Source organism: Stenella coeruleoalba (assembly GCF_951394435.1).
Source record: "Stenella coeruleoalba genome assembly, chromosome: 3".
Lineage (NCBI taxonomy): Eukaryota > Metazoa > Chordata > Mammalia > Artiodactyla > Delphinidae > Stenella > Stenella coeruleoalba.
The window spans coordinates 156,746,823-156,763,155 of NC_137148.1; the positions used below are offsets into that span (position 1 = coordinate 156,746,823).

The window sequence follows — 16,333 nt, forward strand, 5'->3', positions numbered from 1 at the left end:
AAAAAAAAAGCAAAAAGCAAAAACACAACACAACGAAACTTCATACATCTTTATAAAAAAAGCAAAAAAGACTTTATCATTTTAAAGTTAGGCTCCTCCCACCAATTTCTTTACATACATATGTACATAAATGGGATCATGTGACCCAGGTTCATGCCACAGGTGCTGGATTTGCTGGTCAGTGCAGTCATTTTTTTTTTACCTTTCTGCCCTTTACATAGCTCTCCCAGGTAACACATACTGATAGCTTGTTGAGTATCCTATGTGTATATAATCATAATATCTATCTATATTTTTACATATAGTATATGCAATTAAAATATATATTAGAGAATTTGGGGGTTTTAAAAAAATGGGATATATATACTTCTCAGTATTATACTTTTCTCACTCAATAATACCTGTGGAAATCCCTCTAAATCTACTATACAGTAGGTCAAATTTGTTTTTCTTTCATGTCTGTATAATACATAGTGTGGAATACTTCAGATGTTCTACAATTCATTCAATTGCAGATGTCCCTAGGTATCCACAGGGGACTAGTTCCAGAACCTCTGTGGATACCCAAATCTGCAGATGCTCAAGTCCCTTATACAAATGGCATAGCACAGCTGACCCTCTGTATCTGTGGGTTCCACATCTGCAGGTTGAAAGGCTGACTGTATTCCCTTAATAGTGGATAATCAGTTTATTTCCAGTTCTTTTTGACATTAAGAATGTATTTTAAATTTCAAGTGAGTGAATCCTTGTACTGTGGGTGCATGAAGCATTAATGGGATTCCCGCTGGTCCCTTCCTTGGTAAGGTGCACTGCCAAGGCACTGAGAAGGAAGAGTTCTCATTACAAAGACATGTGAAAGACAGGTAACAGATGTACGTGGTAAAATATTCAAACACAGCGCAAGGGTTTACAGTGAAACTCCCTCCCATGCCTGTCTCCTGACCTCTTCCCCACAGGTGGCCTTGTTTTCAGGTCAATGTGCCTCTCTAGAAATGATCCATGTATATGGAAGTACAACATATAAATATGGATGTATGTCTTTTTTGTTATAACATAAATGGTAGCATGTTATATACATTGTTTGCTTTTTTTTCTTTTCTTTTCTTTTTTTTTCCAGGATAACTTCTTTTAATGCTCTTGTTAACAAGGATGAAGTAGAGCTACAATGTGGCATGAAAAGACACCCAAGACACAGTAGGATCAAAGAATAAGTCTAGTGGCAACTTAAATATATAATAGTACCTTTCCATTTACATCCAAACCATAAAGCAAATTACACTACCAAAAAATATATACCTGCAAGGCAGTAAAGAAAGGCTTGGAAGGAGTCATGCATGAGTAGCTTCCTCTGAAGAAGCAGGGGGAGTGGGACTGAGATGGAGACGAGGGGATGGTGTTAATGGGGAAATTTGCCTTGTACTCTCTATTCTTCCACAGAGCCTAATTCCTTAAACAATGGGAATAGGAATGTATTACCACTGTAATTAAAAATAGCTAAATAAAAAATAAAAAATCAAACAACACAAAAACAAAAGTAGCATTCTTTGCCAACAGTTACATGAAAAGATGCAGCATCACTAATCATCAGGGGAATGCAAATCAAAAACCACAGTATGCTATCACGCCATATCCGTTAGAATGGCTATCACCGAAAAGACAAGAAGTAATAAGTGTAGGCCAGGATGCAGAGAAAAGGGAACACTTGTGCACTGTTGGTGGGAATGTAAATTGGTGCAGCCACTATGGAAAACAGTATGGCAATTCTTCAAAAAACTAAAAAATAGAAATACTAAATGACCCAGCAATTCCACTTCTGGGTATTTATCCAAAGAAAATGAAAACTAACTTGAAAATGTATATGCACCCCCATGTTCACTGCAGCATTATTTATAACAGCCGAGATATGGAAACAACCTAACTGTCCATCAATGGATGTGGTATATTCATATAATAAAATACTATTCATCCATTAAAAAAAAGGAAATCCTACCATTTCTGACAACATGAGTGGACTTTGAGGGCATTATGCTAAGCGATGTAAGTAAAACAGTGAAAGACAAATACCTTATGATCTTACTTATATGTGGAATCTAAAATAAACACAAAACCAAACTCACAGATACAGGGACTGGTGGTTGCCAGAGGTGGGGGGGGTGGGGGAGTGGGTGAATGGGGCCATAAGGCACAAACTTCCAGTAAGTAAGTCCTGGGGATGTAATGTACAGCATGGTGACTGTAGTTAATAATACTGTATTGCATATTTGAAAGTTGCTAAGAGAGTGGATCCTAAAAATGCTTATCACAAGAAAAATTTTTTGTAACTACGTATGGTGATGGATGTTAACTAGACTTATTGTGGTGATCATTTTGCAATATATACAAATATCAGATCATTATGTTGTACACTTGAAACTAATAATGATGTTATATGTCAATTATACCTCAATTTTAAAAAAGGAGCATTCTTTGCCAGAATTTCATTAAAAACGTGAAGAACAGCATACAATACAGAACTTACTCTTTGCCACCATCAAGATCCTGCACATCCTTAATGTAGAGAGAAAAATCGATCACTCCAACCTGATCGAAATAAAATGTACCAGTTTAAGTGAAAAATAACTTTTCGCACTTTCCACAAACCTTACAGTCTTTAAAATTCAGGGTATTTACCTTCCTATCTCAGGATAAAACAATAGGATTGTTAGGATAACCTGACAATCAGTAGGTTAACCAGCTTAAAGCAGCAATCAATCAAACAAACAAACCAAAAGAAAAATAACCCCATCACCTTCTAAACTTACTAAAAATCAGAATTTAAGGGAATATTCTGAAGTTTTATTTATTTATTTATTTATTCAACAATCAAATTGTTGACAAAGATCAACAAAGTTCTTTGGGTACAAAGTAATAAAAAAAAAAGAGACCTGTATCTCTAAAGTGGTGACCTTAACTGATAACTCTGACTCCTTCTTCCCCCAAACTGAGGTGAAAAGGTCCAGTATTTCAGGGAAAATTCTCTGCTGCTGTGGGGAACTAGGGGCTCCAAGACCCCTCAAAATCTCAAAGTCAGGGGCTTTGTCCAGAAATAAAGCACTTCAGAGAGAGTGAATGAGAGCCCTAGTCTGCCACCATCCACTCTAGTGTAAGTGCAGCCATTCCTTCGAAATACAGGAAAATTGGGTCCATCAATAGAGAAATATTTAAATCAGTCATGTTATAGCCATATTGCAGAACCCTATGCAACCATAACAAAGAATGCAGAGAATGAATATGTAATGAAATGAAGAAAGCTCCAGGATAAAATTTTAACTCAAAGAATACTATGTACAGCATTAACTCCTTATAGTAACCTCCCTTATGTTAAAACCAAAGCTATACATGATGTTTTCTGCAACTTCTCTGTTGCGCCTCCCACCAATCTATATTCCTGACCCTTGAACCTGGGTGGCCAGTAAGGCCTGTCTTTATGAGCAGAAAACAGCAGAAAGGATGCTGTGACTTCTGCAGCTAGGTTAACAAAGGCAGTACAAGCTTCCTCCTGGCTCTTTCCCTTGGGCATATACCTTTGAAGTTCTGAGCTTCCATGGGAAAAGTCTGGCTAACCTTGAGGCACCACACTGGAGATCAAGTGGAGAGACCATGTGTAGACAGAGATGCCCAAGAAGCCCCTGCTGCTCCAGCCTCAGCTCCCTGAGCCTTACTCAGCCCAGAGGACAGAGAGTGAGAGTGCATATGCCTTCAGCCACTCCAGCCCCAGCCACCAACTGCCTGTGATCACAGGCATGCTTAAGAGTCACTGTGCTGAGCTCAGCCATCCCTCAAATATGAGGGACTGTAATCATTTAGGTGACTGTTAATTTGTTACACTGCAACAGAAAACCAGAAAAGATTTAATTAAAAACAAAACCTATGTATACATAAATGCATAGGAAAAGTAGAAACAGTCCCTCAAATTTTTACCATTATCTGTGGGGACAAGACTGGGACTGAAGGGGGAGAGGAGAAGGGGAGCTTGAATTTCACTTTTCACTTTACATTCTTCTGTAATTGCTTAACTTCTTTTCAACAAGCATGCATTTCTTTTGTAATACAAAAATAATTTAAAAAGAAATATATATTTGACTGGAAAAAAAGCAACAATAGAAGGAATGAGAAAGCATACCCAAAGTAGAAATTAATGGACTAGGAAACAAAACTCTCCTCTCAAAGCAGAAGTGATGTGTAAAAGCAAGACCTGGTTCTTCGAGCTCAACACAGTAGACAAATCTCTACCAAGTATTACAATTTAGAAAAGTGAGATTTTAAAAAGCTGTAAGAAAATACTCTCATGCAACTAATAGATCTGAATGAAACAAATGATTTCTGGAAAAATATAAATGACTAAAACTTTTTCTAAGACTTAGGAAACCAATAAATTGACCAAAGCTATGCAAAAAATTAAAGTGGTCAAAGCATGAGGACCATAAAGCTTTTGCATAAAGCTGAAACTGTCATACTAGCCAGTTTTAACAAACCTTTAAAGAAAAATATTTCCTGCTCTAATAAACTGTTGTAGAAAGCAAGAAAGAAAAGAATATCATCCAGTTTATTTTATGAGGTTATACAATCCTGACACTGAAAAGTGACAAAGACAGTATAGAAAAGGAAAATTCAGACCAGTGTCACCTTTAAGGAGAAATACAAAATTTCCAAATAAACCACAGACATATTAAATCTAGGAGTATACTAAAAGAATAACACACGATACCAAGTAAGGTTTATTTTATGATATCACAATAGGAAACCTAAGAATTAATTCAATTATTATTATGGGTTAAAAAATGGATATGACATCTCAATAGATGCCAAAAAAGTTATTTGATAGCATTCAATGTTCATTTTTAAATAAAAATATAAAGTAAGCTAGAATAGAACAGTACTTTCTAAACATGAGAAAGAGGATCCCTCAGGGTGCAATAGCAAATACTCATACTTTATGGTGACATACAAGAGGTATTAAAGATAAGAATAGGCCAGGGGGCTCAATCACATCTATTACTTAATAAAAATCCCAATTAAATTTTTATTTTGGAATCTGACAAAATGATGTTCAAGGTCATCTGGGAGAATGGACAGCCTCAACTATATCTGAAAAAGAAGTACAACAAAGTAGGCAGGAGGTGAACTGCCAGAGCTTTGGTAATTAAAAGACTACGTTACTGGCATAGAAATAAAAAGATCCAGAGACTAAACAGAGAGTCCAGAAATAAGCCTCAGAGCATAATGGATATTTCAACACATGATAAAGGTGGAATTTCAAATTAGTAAGGAAATAATATTTGATACATGATATTGAGAAAACTTTACTACTACTGTAGTAACAGTTTACTACTGTACTTATATAAGAAATCTAGACTTCTACTTCACACTATGTCAAAACGAATAACAGGCAGATCATTTAAATGTAAAAAATATACATGTGATTTAAAAAATTAGGTTAATTTTTAGACATGAAAGGACCTTCTAAGCACAATACCTTAGAAGGTATAAAGGAAAAGTCCATTAAATATGACCGCCAAAAAAAAAAAAAAGTCTACAGGGAAAACAAGCCCCAAGACAGCAGAAAAAAAAAATTTATAACAAATATTCTGACAAATGGTAAATATCCTTAATCAATAATAAAGGAGTGGAAAAAGGTGGAAAACTCAAAAAAATGGGCAAAGGATATGAACAGGTGAACCACCAATGGCAAATAAAACATGAAAAAAATAGTTTATCTTCCTAGTTCTCAAAAATATAAATTTGAGATGAAGAGTTGTTTTTCTTTCAGATTAAAAAAGACCAAGAATGCTCACATGTAATCACAACACTCATGCAGAATGTGTACACTCTGACACAGCAATCTCAAAACTTAACCTAAGAAAATAAACAGACAAGAGTAAAAAGAAGTATGAGGATGTTTATAACATTATTGTTGTAACATGGAAACAACTTACATTAATAAGTATTGGTTAAATAAATTATGGTACATTCATAAAATGGATTACTATCAGTTGTTTAAAATGGTTTATATCTCTTGACATCAAGAGCTATGTGGAACATATTATTAAATAAAAAAATTGCAAAATGGTGTGCTTGGAATAATCATATTTTGGTTTAATGAAAAAAGAGAACTACAAACATCTGTCTCTGAAATATAAATACACACATACACCTTTCTTCATGTGCTTCAAGGATGTATCCTGAAATGTAACACTGAATTAGCTCTTTCTGTGCAATGGGATTATATGTGATATTTTGTTTCTTTTCAAAAAAACTTCTTTGTATTTTTTGAAAAATATTTAACAGGCAAAAACAAGAAAACTACTAGAAAAAAAAAAAAAAAAGAGAGGAAAGGTTACAATAAAAAAAGTTGACCTGGTCACGGAGGGATTGGGGAAGCTTTAGATTCATGTCCAAACATGTAGTGGGAAGAAGCCTGGGCCACTGCCCAGTTACAGATGCCCTGAAGAGGTGGAGATGAGGGTGGGGCAGGGTGTCCTGACTTACTGCCCCTGCCACCACAGGTTTAGGCCTCAGCCCTGGTCAAGAGGGCTGTCCCACCCCATGGGGCACTCTGCATCTTACTGCCTACTTTCATTTGTGCTCCATTTTACCATCTGACTTCCCAAATCTCTCCCGAGTCTATTTTCCCATTCCTCGTGCAACCTGGGGCTTCCAGACTTGTCTGCTCAATGTTTTTGCTTTCCCTATTCTTGGCTGCTTCTAACTCATGAACTGGATGGTTGCTAGCTTGATCTTTCTCAATCCCAGGCCTGATCATTTCAGTGTACTGCTTAAATACCTCCAAAGGTTTTTAAGTTCCAAAGTTCCAGGGACAAAAACTAAAGCCTCTAACATGGCACTGATGGCCTAACAACTGGGCCAGCCTCCACCTTCACTTCACTCATCGAGCATCCTGTGTTCTAGCCATGGAGAACTGTTTCCCGTTCCCAAACACGCCATGCTCGCTGTGTGTGCCTCTGTGCCTTTGCCCAAGCTATTTTTCACCCTTCCCCAAGACCTTTGCCAGCTGCTCCCCACTCTGGTCCAGCACAGCACCTTGCACAGCCCTGTGCCAGATGCCCCCTGCCATCTGCCCCTTCCTTAGGTTCAGCAGATCCTATGTAAAATCCCTGGCCCAGACAAGGCATTCGATCTGGAGTCAAAATTCCCATTTTACCTGAGAATCCAAGTCTTCTCCTTTTAAACAGAGGTTGGCATCAAGCACATTGAGTCCCACCAGCAGACCAACAATCACCATCCCTTCTTCCTCCATCATTAATGCCTCAGGCTCATAGAACTCACTGAAAGAGATTGATACAACAAGAACACCTTCACCACCCTTCTCTTGGACCTACTCTGCCTTTTCACCTCTTAGCTCATGGCCTGGGTGCCAACTTCATCAGGAGCCAGAGGCTCCCTTGTGTGAATTCCCTTCTTCCTTCTATTTCCTCTCCCACTTTAAGTGTTGCTATCTCTTCTCTGGCCTCTCCTCTCTTCCTGTGGCTTAAAATGGACTCCTCCTACCTCTGGTCTAGGATTAACTCCTCTGTTTGGACCCTGGAGCCCAGTCCTCCTCATCTCTTGGCTCCTGTGTTCCTGAACATCACTCTGCCCCTCCTGTCCACTCTGGCTCCTTCTTTTGTGTTGCTATGAACTACTTCTACACTTACATTCATGTCAACATAAAGTGGGATCCCACAGCCTCCCCCACCACCCATCCAAGGATAAAACTCTTCCCTCTTCCCTGTGTCCCATGGAACAACACTGGCTGCTTTTACTTCCTTACCTCCAAGTCACCTCAGCCATTACAGTGAGGCTCCATCCATTACTGCTCTGGTCACCAGCGATTAGCTAATTTACCATTGTGTGTATGAGTACATGAGAACTTATTATCCTAAGAATTAATTGTTTAGAACAAAATCTGTACCTCAGAGTTACTCAGTATAACAGTACTCAAAGAAGAGTACAAAGTACATGAACTATTTGAAACCAGTATTTATCATGAAAAGATATGTTCAATAATAAGCCATGACTTGAAAACAATGGAAAATTTTGGGTGACTGTAAAAGACATTTTTATTTCAGTTAGATAAGAGAATTATCTCTGGAGAGATTTGTTCCTTGTAAATGATCATATCCTGGAGAAAATTCCTCTTATAATGGTTACTTTTGTTTATAGAGTTATAAATATAAAAAATGAACCCAGTCATAAATTTCAGAGATAGACAGTTCGTCTTTACTGATGCCAAGAGATATAAAAGTTTACAAACTGAATGTGGAATCCTAAAACAGGTAATCTAGATATGTTCCCTTACAAAAAGCAGGGTTTTATACTTGAAAATTGCCCACTGAATCTAGTTCAAGTCATTTTTCCCCTATTATCATCCAATCAAATACCATTTTGTTGAAACTTAATGGAGTACGCTGTCAGGGTGCCTAATCTTAGGTATTTTTGAAGAACTATCTTCAAAATGACTTTTCAAAATGAAAATATACATCTTCATTCATAAAGACTTTCAGACATCAGTGTTCAAAAAATAAAATACTGCTATTTTAAAACTAAGCCACAGAATAGTTACATTTAATAATAATTTGAATAAAAACTGTACAATATACATTCTTGTTTTAATTCCGAATGATATACGGAACTGTGTTCTAATTACGAAGCAAAAGCTAAGCAAAGATAGGTGATGAAATACCTTAAGAGATGTTTATTGTCTATAAGCACTTTCAGATAATCTGCCAGTTTCTTCTGCATGAGTGCAAGATAAAGCCAAGCTCTGCCCCTTCCCACAGCTGTCCTGGAATTCAAACAGAGAATCAAACTATTATGACATAACAATAATAACAACAAAAAACAAAGGGAAAAAAACCAACTTAGCCAAGGAAAAACACATGTTCACGCATACATATGCTGGTGAATGCAGAGAATGCTGTAATAGAGCTGCCCTGGGGGCTGGAGGAGCGCACTGTCTGGGAAGGCTGAGGAAATGGCTCACTGCATTCTTTTGGGTACTGTTTGAAGTCTGTATCATGGGCATGTATTCTGCACCACCCCCCCCAAAAAAAATAGGAAAAAAAATTTAAGCCACAAACATCTGATTTCTGGAACAATTAGATAAAACTTTGCATGTATTCATAAAATTTCACAGGGAGTCAGGAAATACCAGGTTAGATTGTATAATGGATAAATTTTCTTTCAAAAGACGAATATAGAACGTAGTTGTTAAAGGGGTGAAGTCTCACAAGATTTCTAGGGCATTAGCTCAAAGGTACAATTTTATTTCTGATGTGGTAAAATACACATAACATAAAGTTTACCACCTTACCCATTTTTAACTGTACTGTTCAGTACTGTTAGGTACATTCATGTTGTGCAACCAATCTCAAAGGTGTGATTTTGAAAAGATCTGTTTTAAACATTAAAAGAAAAGAAAAGGCCTCCCAATTGTAGACCTAACACTATTTGAGGAAAAAAAGATCCTGTTCTAAGCAGAGTAACTGCATTTGTAACACCCAAGAGTATTGGAGGTACTGCTGTAATCAATATCAGCCTCAAAGGGTCAGAGGGCACCCAACTTAATCAATACAAAAGACTGTATTCCCCCCTTCTCCCTTCAATAAATGATGTAAAGCCAGAGTAAAAAAGAAAGGAAATAAAGTAGGAAAAAAAAAAGACATCTGATGTTGGCATGATAGGAAAAATGGACACTGACATGTGCTGCTTGGTGGGAGTGCAAACTGGTACAATTCTTCTAGCAGGCAATTTAATGACAGTAGGTTATCAAAATTCTACATCTAGTAATATAAGGAAATAATTTAGGAGGTACACAAAGACGTATGTTTGGGGGTGGTCACCACTGCACTGTTTGGATAATGAGAATTTGAAGACAACCACAAAGAGCAAAGTGGGAGGAGCTATACAAAAATGATGTGGATGACTATTATGGCAAAAGGTTTAAAATCTAATATTAAATGGGAAAAGAAGCCACAAAACAGTACGTACAGTTTAATACTTGTTTTTTTTCCCCAGTTCCCCACCTCTGTACAATATACTGCTCTTAGTTTAGGTTCACTTCCAAAATATTTTTATGCATATGAAAATAAATATAAATTCTATTTTTCTCTCCTGTTTACAAAAAAATTAGTATGCTATATATGCCGTTCTGCAACTTGCTTATTTCACTGAATATCTGTCATTTTGAAATTCTTTCCAGACACAGGGAATTTTTCGTTCATTTTTTCATAGCTTTAGAGTGTTTCAGTATTGGACTGCCCTATAATTTATTTAGCTGGTTTTTATCTAGGCTGTTTCTAATCTTCCGCTGCTACAAATAATGCTGCAACAGGTATTTCTGTACATGTGTCATTTTCATGTGTTAGATTTACGAGATAAAACTCCTAGAAGTGGAATTGCTGGGTCAAAGGGTAGATGTATTGGTGGTTTTTGTGGATAGTGCCAAACTGTCTTCCATGAGAAGCAGTGCAATAATGAAGCCACTGGGTGAGGTGGAGGGGAATAAAAATAGACTCTTATTTATTTGTCTGTCCGACTATGCACTGAAAGGATCTAAAAGGATACTGACCACGATATTAATTGTAGTTTTTTTTCTGAGTAGTAAGCTAACAGAAGCGCCTTTTTTGTTTCTTAATTAAAAGTTATGTAGGGCTTCCCTGGTGGTGCAGTGGTTGAGAGTCCACCTGCCGATGCAGGGGACGCGGGTTCGTGCCCCGGTCCGGGAGGATCCTGCATGCCACGGAGTGACTAGGTCCGTGGGCCATGGCCGCTGAGCCTGCGCGTCCGGAGCCTGTGCTCCGCAACGGGAGAGGCCACAGCAGTGAGAGGCCCGCGTACGGCAAAAAAAAAAAAAAAAAAAAAAAAGTTATGTAATAAGAAAAAAGGTTGATTTTTGGGTTATTTTATTTTTTTTAGAATTTATTTATTTTTGGCTGTGTTGGGTCCTTGTTGCTGCGCGCGGGCTTTCTCGAGTTGTGGTGAAGGGAGGTTACTCTTCGTTGCGGTGCGCGTGCTTCTCATTGCGGTGGCTTCTCATGTTGCAGAGCCTGGGCTCTAGGCGTGTGCGCTTCAGTAGTTGTGGCGCATGGGCTCTAGAGCACAGGCTCAGTAGTTGTGGCACACAGGCTTCGTTGCTCCGCGGCATGTGGGATCTTCCCAGACCAGGGATCGAACCCATGTTTCCTGCATTGGCAGGCGGAGTCTTAACCACTGTGCCACCAGGGAAGTCCCAAAAAAGGTTGTTTTTAATTTTCAAAAAAGAGAGAGACAAGCTTTGTCTGTTATCTGGGTTTAAATGCCAATCTTAAGTGTAACTTATTCATTGTGTAACAGTTTGTTTAATAATAAACCATGACATGAAAACAATGAAATATTTTGGGTGATAGGCCATACTGTAAAAGATATTTTTATCTCAATTAGACAAGGACATTAAACTCTAGAGAGATGTCTCTCAGGATGCAAAGTTCGTCACGCAAGTTTCAAACCACCTTAGAGCAAATAGTCTCTACCCTCATAAAAAATTCTGGTCATAACTTCCAAAATACTGCAGAAATTTTAGAACTTTTGTTACTATTTAATGAAATAGTAAAAACACTGCAGCTCTTTATAGAGCAAAGCAGTAGCCTTTTCTCACATGGCTCCCAACAAGGCTACTCCTCCAGAGGCGTCAAGAGGAGGGAGCTACTATGTATTTCCTTTTTGGCAGACAGAGGGAGGATTTTGGTACTTAAGCTAGTTACCTGTTTAGCATCCACAGGGAACAGAAGCAGTGAGTTTAGCTGACAATAAGCTCTTTGTTAGCACAACAAGACTTCAAAAATGCCTCCTGTGCCTAAGTGGAAATAGCCTGAGTGCAGGAGGAGGGAGACCCCTGCTCCATCCAACCAGACCACCCAGAGACACAGTCTAGTGCTGTACTCTTGAGGGAGTGAGCTTGCTGGAAGGGAATGGACAATAGGACCACATAAAGAACAAGCGAAGGGACTTCCCTGGTGGCGCAGTGGTTAAGAATGCAGGGGACATGGGTTCGATTCCTGGTCCGGGAAGATCCCACATGCCAGGGAGCAACGAAGCCTGTGTGCCACAACTGCTCAGCCTGCGCTCTAGAACCCGCGAGCCACAATTACTGAAGCCTGCGTGCCTAGAGCCTGTGCTCTGCAACGAGAAGCCACTGCAGTGAGAAGCCCGCACACTGCAATGAAGACCCAATACCACCAAAAAAAAAAAAAAAACTGAAGAAACAAGGCAGAAGACGTAGGAGGCTCATGAGGGGGTCACCAAATAAATATATGAAAGGTTGTCGCTAAAGGTTTTCACCTTAGGTGGTATAGGTCCAGAGGGATGAACCAGGGACAGAGACAGAAGGCTTAAGTCCTATGAATGCACAGGGCTCAGCAAAGATGGAGTTTAGTGGGATTTAGAGGGTTTAGTGGGATTTAGAGGGCTTCAGAGACCAGCAGACCTGTGTTTTCTTCCTGGTTCCACCACTCCCTTGCCGAGGGACCTTGAGCAAGTTACTTAACTACTCTTGAGTCTCAGTTTCTGCACTTGTAGATGGGGACACCAACAGCTTAGTTCCTAGGGATTTGTGGAGGATAAAACGAGATAATGAAATGTCCTTAGCACAATGCCTGGCACATGGCAGGCCCTTAGTTAATTGTGGTGGCTATTATTATTATCTAAAAATGGTATAAGCTGGCTCTGCAGGAGAAGGTCAAACAGAGGCTGGACAGTTGAGTCCCCTGTGAAAGACTCTGCCAGGAGAACTTTTGCATTGGCCTAAGGATCTCCAGGGCCCCTTCTCAATGCAGATTCCACGATACACCTTTTCGTGTTCCATTCAGTTTTTTATTTTGAGCCTATACATAGGGATCCCAAGGGCAAACCCAGATAAGGCAAAAAGGCAAAATTCATCAGTGCCAGCCTTTCCACAAATGTTTCTTATCCTGGAATCTAAAATCTGTTCCAAACTGTATTATTCAGAAAACTGCCCAGGTGCATCTGTCTTTTTTTTTTTTTAAACATCTTTATTGGAGTGTAATTGCTTTTTAATGGTGTGTTAGTTTCTGCTTTATAACAAAGTGAATCAGCTATACATATACATATATCCCCATATCTCCTCCCTCTTGCGTCTCCCTCCCACCCTCCCTATCCCATCCCTCTAGGTGGTCACAAAGCACCCAGGTGCATCTGAAGCAGCAATTCCAGGAGTGTAACAACTCTTTTTCCTCCTGTAACTGCTCTTTGGGTGACAACACCTTTTCACTATTTGAACTTGTATGACACGCAATCACTGTCCCCATTTTAAAGAAAAGGAAACTGTGGCTCAGAGAGGGGGAAATTTTCTCAAGCTTATGTGGAGAATGAGCAGCAGAGCTGGGACTAAAGTCTAAGTAGAGTGTAGCTTTTGCTACAATTTGTTCTAAATTAGAAAACGCTTTATCAGCAAAGAATAGAGAAATTGATAAATACAAGGAAGTTTTCTTAAAACATCAAATTGATGTAACTACTTCTCACTCACTTTAATTCTGGCAGATTTCTGACACTAGTGGCTATATCTGATGCTTCTGGACAAAGTTTCTCCACCAGCTCCAAAGGACCAAAGAAAGATTTATTTTGGCCAATAAAACTCTTCTTAACTAAAAGGGAAAACAGAAGTGTTATTCATAAGAACAGGTTGCAAAATGTCTTCAGGGTCCCACAGTCTCTCTCCCAAAAGCCAAATGAATGCTGTGGAGCTGCACTGCTTACTCCTTCTGATTCAGTCTTGGGGACTGGGAAAGGCCAGGTACCAAATGAGCTCTCCCTTCCTCTAATGAAAGGGTTTCTTTGTTATACTCACTAGGCTCTTTCTTTCAAGTATTTATTGATCATGAAATAAAACAAGTGGTCAAATGATCACCTGTGAAATCCTTGCCCTTTCTCCCTCCTATGCCAAAGTCAATTCTTGATTTCAAATCATCACCACCATCCCTCATCTGAACTGCTGCAATAATCTCCTAATGGGTTTCCCTGCTCCTAATACCGTCACCTCCCCACCTTTCTAATCTGTCCTCCACATAGCTGGAAGTTCTTTTACAAATGTAAGTTAGATCTTGTTTTTCCCTTGCTGAAAATCCTCTAAATACTCTTAGAATAAAATCCAGCTCCTCACCTGACCTATAAAGGCCTACCGTGATCCAGCCCATCCCAACTGCCCTGACCTCACCTACTGCTTCTCAGCATGCCTCAGTTACCTGGTGTCTTCCTGAAACCAAGGTTGGTCCCCCTCAGGACTTCGCTCCTGTTTTGTTCTGTCTTTCTAGGAAGGCTCTTGCCCCAAACATTTGCAAGGTTGACTCCTTCTCTTTTAGGTCTCAGCTCACATTTTACCTCCCCAGAAAGACCTTCGCCTCTCACCCTAGTTGAAAGGTTTTTCCCTTTATTCTCTATCATTTAACCTATTTTGCATCCCTGAATTTGTAGCATTTTGTAATTATGTTTGCTTCTGAGTTTGTTGTCTGTCTCCTCTTCTAGAACTGTGCTGTCCAAGGTAGTCACTAGCCACAAGTGCTACTGAAATGTAGCCAGTGCAACTGAGATGTGCTGTAAGTATAAAACACACGGTGGATCTTTAAGCCTCAGTGTAGAAAAGAATGCAAAATATCTCATTAGTAAGGTTTATACTGATTATATGTGTCAAAATGATAATATTTTGGCTATATTGGGATAAATTACTAAAAGTAATTTCATCTGTTTCTTCTCCGTTTTTTTAAACGTGTCTACTAGAACATTAGAAATTACACATGTGGCTTGCATGGCATTTCTATTGGACAGCGCTGCTCTAGAATGTCGCGTCTTGTGGGCAGGGACCTTGTTTGTCTTGTGCACTGTTTGTCTTGTGTGCACAAGAACAACACCAGCACCCAGAACAACGTTTCGCACTGATGATGCTGGGAAGCAGCTAGCCCAAATTTTTCAAGCCCCCGCCCCCGCCCTCAGGCTCACCTTTCAGCCCATGTTTGAGGCAGTGCTCCATCACTACAAAGAACTGCTGCAAGGGGGCATGGTCTGCATCCAGGCTGCGGCCCAGGCTCAGGGCGGACTGGAGCAAGACCTTGATGCTGAGTTTCATCATGTGCATCAGGTTGACACGCTCCTCCATCATCTGGCACTTGGAAGCTGGAGGACAGAAGCGGGGACAGCTTCGTTAGTGGACTGAGTGTAGCCCGGGGTGAGGAGGCTGGACGCGGAACAATGGAGGCGGTCTGCTCGGAGCGCGGACGTGCGGGTAAACTGGAGATCGCAGCCAGCCGGGCCCTGACCCCGGGAGGTCACAGCCGCATGTGGGCGGCGGGGTCCTTGGGTCAGACTCTAGAGGCCTCTCCCAGGTAGCTCAGCGCGTTGCTACGGCGACGACCCTACCAAGAGTCTCCGCGAATGGTTCCTCCCACGCCCCCATTCCATTTTTGACTAATGGTAGGGCGCAAACTCCAGGAAGCCCTGCCCCAAGCTAGAAGGCTTGCTGGGAAAGTGCTCCACCCCCTCTCGTTCCTATTGGAGGAGTCCAGCTCGAGGCCACGCCCATGGAGCTAACGGGCGCCATTTTGACTTTTCAGCCAGGACGGAGGTAGCGGCTTCCGGGATTGGTTGGGTTGGTCCGCACACCGGCCACAGGGCTTTCTGAGCCGGTTGTTTTGCCTGATAGTGCCAGCCGGAGCCTTCGGGAAAGCAGCAGTTCCTCAGTAATGGACTCAAATTTTCGTTGTTACCCATCTTTCGTCCACAATTAGTGGACAATTACGAGTTTTACACTTCTTTTGTAAATAAAACCGTTAGAATAAAATGAACTCAGCTGCTTTTCAACTCCATTAACCTTGTCACTTTGAGAGTAAAAGTTTGTAGTCAATATCAGATATCCATGACAAATTCTTACCAAGTGTCATCTCAAGCCCAGGAAACTGTCATTCGAGAAATTAATAATATAGACCCCAAACTATAACCTACTCCCGGCAGGAAATATATCCCGGGCCAGCGCGCCCCTCTCTCCGCACCTGCGCCATCGTTTGGTCATTTAAATGGGTGGGGTGGGGTGGGGATCTTATTGTTTTAGTTTGCAGTTGTTCATTACAGATGTTAAGCAGCTTTTCATGTTTGTCTCCTAGTATTCCTTCTATGAATTGCCTGTTAAATCTTTTAACCTTCTTTGTTTGCCTTTGTTTTATTGGTCCGTATATTCTGGATATTAATCCTTTGTCTACCTGCTTTATTTCATGGGCAGTAAATAATATGGACATATAAATAGTTAAAAGAG

The 16,333-nt window shown here is 40.0% G+C and overlaps 1 protein-coding gene across 1 annotated transcript in view; it reads right to left on the reverse strand.

Annotated features, from left to right (window-relative positions):
- The window catches only part of RUFY1 (RUN and FYVE domain containing 1), a 57,781-nt gene that overhangs the window by 32,459 nt on the left and 8,989 nt on the right, over positions 1–16,333 (reverse strand). Inside the window, exons 2-6 of the mRNA XM_079915789.1 lie at positions 15,028–15,201; positions 13,562–13,679; positions 8,723–8,824; positions 7,202–7,325; positions 2,519–2,580 (exon numbers count right to left, since the gene is read on the reverse strand). Coding sequence (XP_079771915.1) covers positions 2,519–2,580; positions 7,202–7,325; positions 8,723–8,824; positions 13,562–13,679; positions 15,028–15,201 — 580 coding nt within the window. The remainder of the gene's footprint in view (positions 1–2,518; positions 2,581–7,201; positions 7,326–8,722; positions 8,825–13,561; positions 13,680–15,027; positions 15,202–16,333) is intronic.